This window comes from Strigops habroptila, chromosome 6 (genome assembly GCF_004027225.2).
Source record: "Strigops habroptila isolate Jane chromosome 6, bStrHab1.2.pri, whole genome shotgun sequence".
Classification (NCBI taxonomy): Eukaryota; Metazoa; Chordata; class Aves; order Psittaciformes; family Psittacidae; genus Strigops; species Strigops habroptila.
The window spans coordinates 63,893,578-63,901,912 of NC_044282.2; the positions used below are offsets into that span (position 1 = coordinate 63,893,578).

At 46.8% G+C, this 8,335-nt stretch overlaps 1 protein-coding gene across 1 annotated transcript; it reads right to left on the reverse strand.

Annotated features, from left to right (window-relative positions):
• Positions 1-548: 548 nt before the first annotated feature.
• On the reverse strand, positions 549-8,335 carry EIF4A3 (eukaryotic translation initiation factor 4A3). The gene is made up of 12 exons (XM_030490752.1): positions 8,070-8,335; positions 7,809-7,881; positions 6,601-6,667; positions 5,584-5,646; positions 5,135-5,267; positions 3,980-4,060; positions 3,404-3,545; positions 2,443-2,581; positions 1,845-1,960; positions 1,190-1,297; positions 977-1,104; positions 549-748 (listed from the first exon to the last, which is right to left on the reverse strand). The coding sequence occupies exons 1-12, from the start codon at positions 8,239-8,241 to the stop codon at positions 732-734; spliced, it is 1,239 nt and encodes a 412-aa protein (XP_030346612.1). The 5' UTR covers positions 8,242-8,335; the 3' UTR covers positions 549-731.

Below are 8,335 nucleotides of genomic sequence, written 5' to 3' on the forward strand. Positions count from 1 at the left end.
TTCCAACCTAGTTGATTCTGTATTCTATACTGCTGGAGGGAGACAGATGAGGAAAGAGAGATGACTGGAAAGATGTGCCAGAAATGGGTGGAGAAGCTGACAACATAAAAGCTACTTGCTCTCTGTTACTTCAGGAAACGCTTTTTAGAATGTATTTCTCCAGCTGTCATCAAATGAAAGGTACCCACCTTCACAGTGCCTGCACTCCCTGGGAGGGGAATAGCTGGAGCAATGAGTGATCTGATTTCTGGCTCGAGAAAGGCATAAACAACAGGAAAATACTGTCTTATCTTGTAACTCAGTTTTCTCAGAGCAGGCTCAGGCCAGGCCACAGATTTTTCCTGTAGATGGCTGATACTTAAAAGTCAAGTCAAGGAAACTAAGTGGTACATCAGGTAGCATGGCACAGCGAAAGGGTGGAGAACCTGTATTTTATGAACCTAGATGTACTGAGCGTCCAGTGTTTTTTCCACTGTGCAAGCCAAGTATGGCACTATCTCAAAACTCCCTGCCTGTTGCTATCTTGGGTTAAAGTAATGAAGCACAGATTATGGTAAAACTTCCTTTTTTTAATTGAAAAACATGGGTGGGAGTAAGGAAATTATTTACACAAGTTCCCAAGAGCAGCACAACTCAGGAACGTATGACCAGCAATATGAGAAAGGGATGTGGGTCCAAAATAGGATTATGGAGGCTACCAAACAGTACAACTCCCCGGTAAACGTGGACCTTCAGATAAGATCAGCAACTGAAATGAGAGAAAATGTGAGAAGGTAAGTGTGAACCAAGTGTGCCAAGAGCCTCAGCCCAGCGCACCTACTGCTGCTCCCAAGTTCTTCCACAGGGGAAGTAAAGACTGGGCTTGGGAATGAGGCAAGTAGCAAAACAAAGCACCTGGCATTTCTCTTTCAGATGCAGCACCCCAGTTCCCAGCTGGGGGAGGGCAGCAGCCCCGCTGGGGCTGGCCTGCACTCACCGTTCATGGGCATCTCATCGATCTGGGTGGAGTAGTACTGCTCGATGTCCCGCAGGATGCGGATGTCGTCGTTCTTCACAAAGTTGATGGCAACACCTTTTCGGCCGTATCTGCCCGACCGGCCGATTCTGTGGAGGCAGAAGGAAAGAGAGAATGGAGCCACCGTGGGGAAGAGTTATCCAGCCATGCTCCCCCCATGAAGGCTGAGCTTACCTGTGTATGTAGAGTTCTCTGTTGTTGGGTAGGTCGTAGTTAATGATGAGGGACACCTGAGGCACATCCAGGCCTCTAGCCCAAACATCTGTTGAAATAAGGACTCGGCTGCAAAGATAAGGGGACGGTTAGAGCTGTTCCACCCCCTGATATGGGGGTGAGAGCTGAGGAGGTGCAGTGTCCAGCACAGGGCACCCTCTGCTCTTCTGTGCTCCTCCCTGCCTGCAGCACACTGGCACCATCCACACTTTTGCTGCAAGGAAAGCTGTCCCATGCAGCATCACCAAACTTCAGGGAGACAGTACCAAGACAGTTTTGATCTTTCAGAAAGAATATGATGCTCCCAAGAGTTTAAATAGAGAGGACAGAGCCCAGATATTTTTCTTTCTTGACTTATTTTAAGTGCAGCAACACCCAACCTCTTTAGTGAAATAAATCAGACTATTCTATACCTAGAAGTATGAGCATCCCTCTTTAGACAGCTGCAATCTCCCAACCCTGTGACATTGCAGGGGGACAGATGGGAATCAGAATTCCTTCTAATCTGAGCTGAACAAGGCCTTCAGAGAGGAGAGGTATTATGGGTTTCTGAGGCCTGTTCCCTCCAGACACTACAAGAAATCCTGCTGTAAGCAACACTGTTTAAGGCATTTACCTTGCACCAGATCTGAACTCTTTCATGATGGACTCTCTCTCCTTCTGTGGCATGTCCCCATGCATGGATGAAACTGTGAAGTTGGCTTCTCTCATCTTCTCTGTGAGCCAGTCTACCTGTGCATACAGCCAAGCGGCCTGGGTTAGCTCTTTGCTCAGGACAGCCACATGTGCTAGCTGTGCTTGGAGAATACTTGCAGAGACAAGTGCTCGTAAGGACTGAGAGACACTTTAACAAGCATGCTGGAGCTAGATGTAAATAATCCTTACAAAACATCAGCTATGTGATACAGGCCTCCATAAAGGAAAAGAATTAAGGGCATTTATTCAGAAAGCGTGGGTTTGTTTCTGGGATTATAAGTAATTAGAAGAATAAGCACATTCTTACCTAATTAGTTCTACTTCTCTAAAAAGACAGTTCCTGTCAGCTGTATCAGGTCTGCTTGTACTCAGTTGTTTAAGCTGGGCACATCCCAAAGACAAATATTTAATCTCTGTTCTTACTAACCTATTCTCTAACAGGAAAATGACCAGACCTCTGAACTAGGTTTGTCCCAGCATTCCCCTCCCAGTCCCCCTCAGAAAGTACTGTGCTGTACCTTTCTCTTAGTGTTACAGAAGATGACAGCCTGGGTGATTGTGAGCGTGTCGTACAGATCGCACAAGGTGTCGAACTTCCATTCTTCCCTCTCCACAGCCACAAAAAACTGCTTGATTCCTTCAAGGGTCAACTCATCACTGTAGTGCAGAAGAACAGAAGAGAAGGCTTAGGGGAGGCCTTGTAACAGTCTTCCTGAAGGGGGCCTACAGGAAACCTGGAGAGGGACTTTTGACAAGGGCCTGTAGTGACAGAACACGGGGGAATGGCTTTAAACTGATAGAGGGGAGCTTTAGATTAGGTATTAGGAAGAAGTTCTTCCCTGTGAGGGTGCTGAGGCGCTGGCACAGGGTGCCCAGAGAAGCTGTGGCTGCCCCATCCCTGGCAGTGTCCAAGGCCAGGCTGGACGGGGCTTGGAGCAACCTGCTCTAGTGGAAGGTGCCCCTGCCCCTGGCAGGGGGTTGGAACTGCATGAGCTTTAAAGTCTCTCCTGTCAGGCTGCCTACACTTACTCCTCTTGACTCTTGCTGTCTCCCAGTGCATCAGGACCTGTGACACCACCAGACATACGCTACACCTCCAAGGGCATTCAGGATCAGCCAGCTAAAGAGTTTTCTGGCTTGCTATGTAAAATAGCAAATTAATGGAAGAGGCCTATGAAAATCCTCTGGAGGAGCACAGGAATTGGGTAGGTGACAGACTGATTTCCAGGACAAGAGACTGCTATACATGGAGAGGATGAGGAGGTGGGGACCAGCAAACAGAACTGGACAAGGATAACATCAAAGAGTGAGTTGGCCACTGCTGGAAAACAGGACATGAGGATGTCTGTAAACCCCTAGGCAAACTGCAGTGGTAAGAAGGAACATGAGTGAGGCTCTACATATCAGATCAGTTAATACTGTGAACTACATAGGACAGGACCAACTTAAAGAGCTCCTGTTCTTTCCAAGGAAACTCACCGTTTCACCAGGATGCGGATGGGGTCTGTCATGAATTTGTTGGTCATCTCCAGAATTTCATGAGGCAAAGTGGCGCTGATCAAAACCACCTGTGTGGCTGGAGGCAAGTATCTGTACACATCATAGATCTGCTCCTTAAAACCTGAAAAGCAAATCCAGTAGCACAGAACAGTTATCACTTCTTTCTTCCAAATATCCTGCTCCTTCAAAATTTGATCTGGAATTCAGTACTGGGGCTATTCTATGAGATGAACGTTAATGAGGGAATTTGTAACTCAAAGCCAGTGTCACATATTGCTCATCTCTCCCTCATTTTCCCCAACCCACTACAATGTGGCTGTGGTACACAATAAAGTATGAAAGGCAGTACTTGATCATTTATAACTCTTGAAAAGGACACTACAACTAAATTAGACAAGGCATATCAAGTAGCTTAACCTGTTAAAGTGTATAATTAAACACAATTGCCTAACTTTGGCAAAACCCTTTTTTTTAGAAGCAGGACTGCCAGGTGGGACACGCAGGAATCTCAAAGATGTGAGAACAAAAGAAGTAAAAAGGAGACAGATATTTTACCTTTATTGAGCATTTCGTCTGCTTCATCCAAAACCAGCATTTTGATGGCTCGAGTCCTTAAACTTCGACGACGAATCATATCTGTAAGATTGCACTTGGTAAGATGGAAAGGTTCTGAAAGCAAGTGAGCCTGCAACGCTCCCAGCTGCTGCCAGGGCATGTTGGTGGAGGAGGGACAGGCCTTTCCCCTGTGTGCCAACAGAGGCTGCTGTTCAGTGATAAAAGGCACGTGCAAGAATCACACTGTGCCCACAGCACCCTTCAACCTAGGGGGATGTCTCTGCAGTCCAGCTAAGGGAGCGCTGACTGCAGGGAAGCTCCCAGTGTCCAAGCTGTGGGATGGTGTTTGCTAAGTGCATAGGACAGGTGAGCTGGTGTCCCAGGATGTGAGAAATGCAAAATGCTGCATGAACTTTTCAGCAACAGACTGGGCAATCCACATCCTGTTTGGAAGAGCAGAGTTTTGTGTAATCCCTTAATACTGCAGTAGGAAAGCATTTGCTATTTGTTGCTGTTCAAAGCCAGCCAAGTTCTATAGCTACTAATTATTTATTTTTCACTTGTGGAGACTGGCTGAATGTTCTCCCAGTGACAAGTGCTTGTGTAAGGCAAAGTGCTGCCTGTTTCTCAGAGATCCAGAAGATGTGAGCTTGAAGGCTAACACTAGCACTGTGGTAACTGCCATCAACAGTAAATGTAAAAATCTTAATGCAATGAAACCAGGAAGTACCAGCTACGAGTGCACCCGATTTAACAAAGAGAGTGTGATGGCTGGTACACAGAAAATGTGGACCTAACTTCGACATTCAAGTAGACCCAGCTCTTTTCTCCTCCAAGATTCTGAAGTGTATCCTAGGATTGTAGTATTTTCTCCCTAAGAAATACTCTTTGTTCCCATGCCACCATATGAAGAAACATGTCAACAATGAAAAGCAAGATATAAACACAGAAAATCCAAATCCTATCCCCATTGATTTCTCTCTAGTCTTTTCCAGATATTACTACAATAAATTGCTACCTTGTTGTACTTCACATTAATGTTACGTTAATTATGTCAGATAAATGTATTTTTCATGTTATTTCAAATCTAGGCTCACAAAAGTTGCAGGCAGTTCCCATGGCTCAACTCAGGTAAGGTCTCCCACATGTCCTTACCAAACACACGGCCTGGAGTGCCAGCAACAACATGCTGCCCATAATCCAGCTTTCGGATATCTTCACCCACGTTGGTCCCTCCGATGCAGGCGTGACACTGGACATTCATGTAGTCTCCCAGAGCAAGAAGACCCTGTGTTGATACAAAGGAATGGCTTAATTAACTGAGCTCTCATGAAGTTTGTATTTGTGAAAGGATGCAGCTCTGCCATACAGTGTTTTTTTAAAGAGATGTAAGCCCAAGCAGTCAGAAGGATTTTTTATGTCTGTTACCCAAACCTCCTCAACAACAGGTTTTCAAACACTGGGAACTCAGTTCCCCAGGGATCACAACTGCTTTAAAAGTGCTGTCCTTAAAAAGCAGAAGCTTTGAACTCTGCTGGGGAACACCTGAGGATCAGCCCCAAGTCTTGCAAGTGCTTTACAGATGGTGATTTAAATGCTCCTACCTTCTGAATCTGTACAGCCAGCTCCCGAGTTGGTGCCAAGATCAATGCCTGGGTCTCACGAACCTGATTAAAACAAGTGATCACACAGCAGTTAGTCACAGGGCAGATATCTAAGTGTAAGAAAGACTATGGATCCCACAGTGCTCTGAAATGTCACACCTGAAGGATTAACCAGAATTTTGTGCTAAAACCTAGTGTTTGCAAGGGCCAGTTACTTTTGACAAGACTTACGCAGTTCTTTGAGAGCTACTTTTCATTCCAACCCAATTTCTGAAAACAACTATAAAAGTGTGGTTTTTTGCAAGAGAAGAGAAACAAATTTAAATCACTTCAATTTTGTCTGTTCAGATCAGATCAAACCCTCGCATTGCACAAGGATTCCAAGATAATGTTTTAAAGTGTCACGCTTGAAAAGTATTATGAGCACTTTACAGAAATTAAGCAAAAAGATCAACTTTTCACTTAGAACATGCAACATCTATTTTATTTCCCAGGCAGTAACAGGTGAATAACAATCTAAGCCTTATTTAAGATGGCTCACAGAAAATAATCATTTCATTCAACAGCTGTAATTAAAAAGCAATTGGATGGACACAACACCCCTAACTATGACAAAACCAAGCATTGGTCAGTCAAAAATCCAGGTTTGATGCTGTGCAATGTGTGCCAACTGTTCAGACAGGCTGCTGATGCTGTTAGGACCACTTGAGGACAATTCTGCCTGCTGGGAGATTAATTTAGCCCTCTAATATGTGAAAGAGATCAGCTGTTAAAGCCGACTTTATAACTACAAGACTTTATCAGAACATATTTTGCACTGTTAAACAGGGTGGGTTTAACAGGGAAGTTGTTAAAGAGTCTGGTGAAATTTTCAGTCAGAAGTTTGCCTGAGGTTCACTGCCCGTAATTAAAAGATTTCAATGTGAAACATTTATACACTCTAAAAATGAATACTTTTCTGAAGAAGACTCCAGCAATTTAGTTAAAAATAACTTTTACCAGGTGTTACGAAATTACCTGTATATCCAGGCACTGCAGAACAGAGATGGAGAATGTTGCTGTCTTCCCTGTTCCCGACTGTGACCTGAGAAACAGATGTTTGGTGAACACTCTGGATGTCTGGACAAACAATACAGTCAATTTAAATATATTCCAGGTTTCTTGTAGCCCCTTTAGCCACTGGAGCTGCTCTAAGGTCTCCCCTTAAGGAGCCTTCTCTTCTCCAGGCTGAACCAGCCCAGCTCTCTCAGCCTGTCTCCATAGCAGAGGTTATGGTCACAGTGTGATCTGCAGCGAAGCTGCTTTGACAACTGCAGCACCAGGGACAGAGCATTGTGTTGCAGGGTCCTCTTGCATCTTTACTCCTTATCAGACCAGCACTTAAAATTCCCACAATTTATCGTTGTTTTTTTCTTTTACAGTAAATGGTCAATACGCCAAAACAATTTGGAAAGTTAGCAATTCCCTCTAGTGACCTAGAAACATTTCTTTTTCAGTGGGATGCATACCCTTCTTTATCTCTAGAGACATAATAGATTTTCTTCTGTCTACTTTTTCCCTTGAGACTGCAGTTGTCTCTATTCCTCCCTGGCTTTGCTGGAAAACATTCCCAAGAGTTTCAGAGCCCTACTGTTTGAGAACACACAGTTCTTGGCACATCTTGAGTGAACCTTTATTACCTAAACATAAGAAACATTAATAACCATTTGGATCACAGTCTATGTGCAAGTTAGCCAATTTCAGCCTCTTTATTTGTGATGTGACTTCCCTAATCCTGCCATGTAGCTGCATGAGACCATGACCAATATCTGAAGGGGTCCTAAAAGGACACCAGAGAGGGACTCTTCATCAGGAACTGTAGCAAGAGGACAAGGGGCGATGCATTAAAACTTAAACAGGACTCAGATATAAGGCAGAAGTTCTTCCCTGTGAGGGTGGTGAGGCCCTGGCACAGGTTGCCCAGAGAAGCTGTGGCTGCTCCATCCCTGGCAGTGTTCAAGGCCAGGTTGGACGGGCCTTGGAGCAACCTGCTCTAGTGGAAGGTGTCCCTGCCCATGGCAGAGGGTTGGAACTGAATGAGCTTTAAGGTCCCTTCCAACCCAGACCATTCTTTGGTTCTATGAGTGACGGGTTTTGCTTCTAACCTAAAGGCACCGAGTGTAACTGACCCCCCACACAGGGCCCGCAGCCTCCTCAGGGCCCCCCCCGCCGCCAGCCCCACTTACTGGGCGATCACGTCTCTGCCCTTGATGATCTGCTTGATGGCTCTCTGCTGGATGGCCGAGGGCTTCTCAAAACCTGCGGAACGGGCCGTCACCGTTAGCGGGGCATCCCGGAACCGACCGACCGGCGGCTGCACCGCGCAGGCGCGTTGCCCGACATCCGGGCGCCGGCCCCGACCACAGGCCTCAGCACCCCCCCGGCCCCGGCCACATCCCCGCTTCTCGCTCCCGCCGCCCGCCCCTCGCCGCCGCCCCGCCGCACACCGTAGGCGTAGATGCCGCGCAGCAGATCCTCCCGCAGGCCCATGGTGTCGAAGGTGGGCGTCACGTCCACCTCCTCGCTCGTCTCGAACTCCACCTTCGTCATGTCCTCCTCCTTCATCAGCCGCTTCCGCGCCGAGCCGGTCGTGCCGCCGGACCCCGCTGACCCTGACATGGCTGAGGGCTACCCGCTCCCGCCTCACGCACCGCCGATGGCGCCGCCGAGCACCCAGAGGCCGCTGCGCATGCGGTGGTGGGCGGTGCGGTGC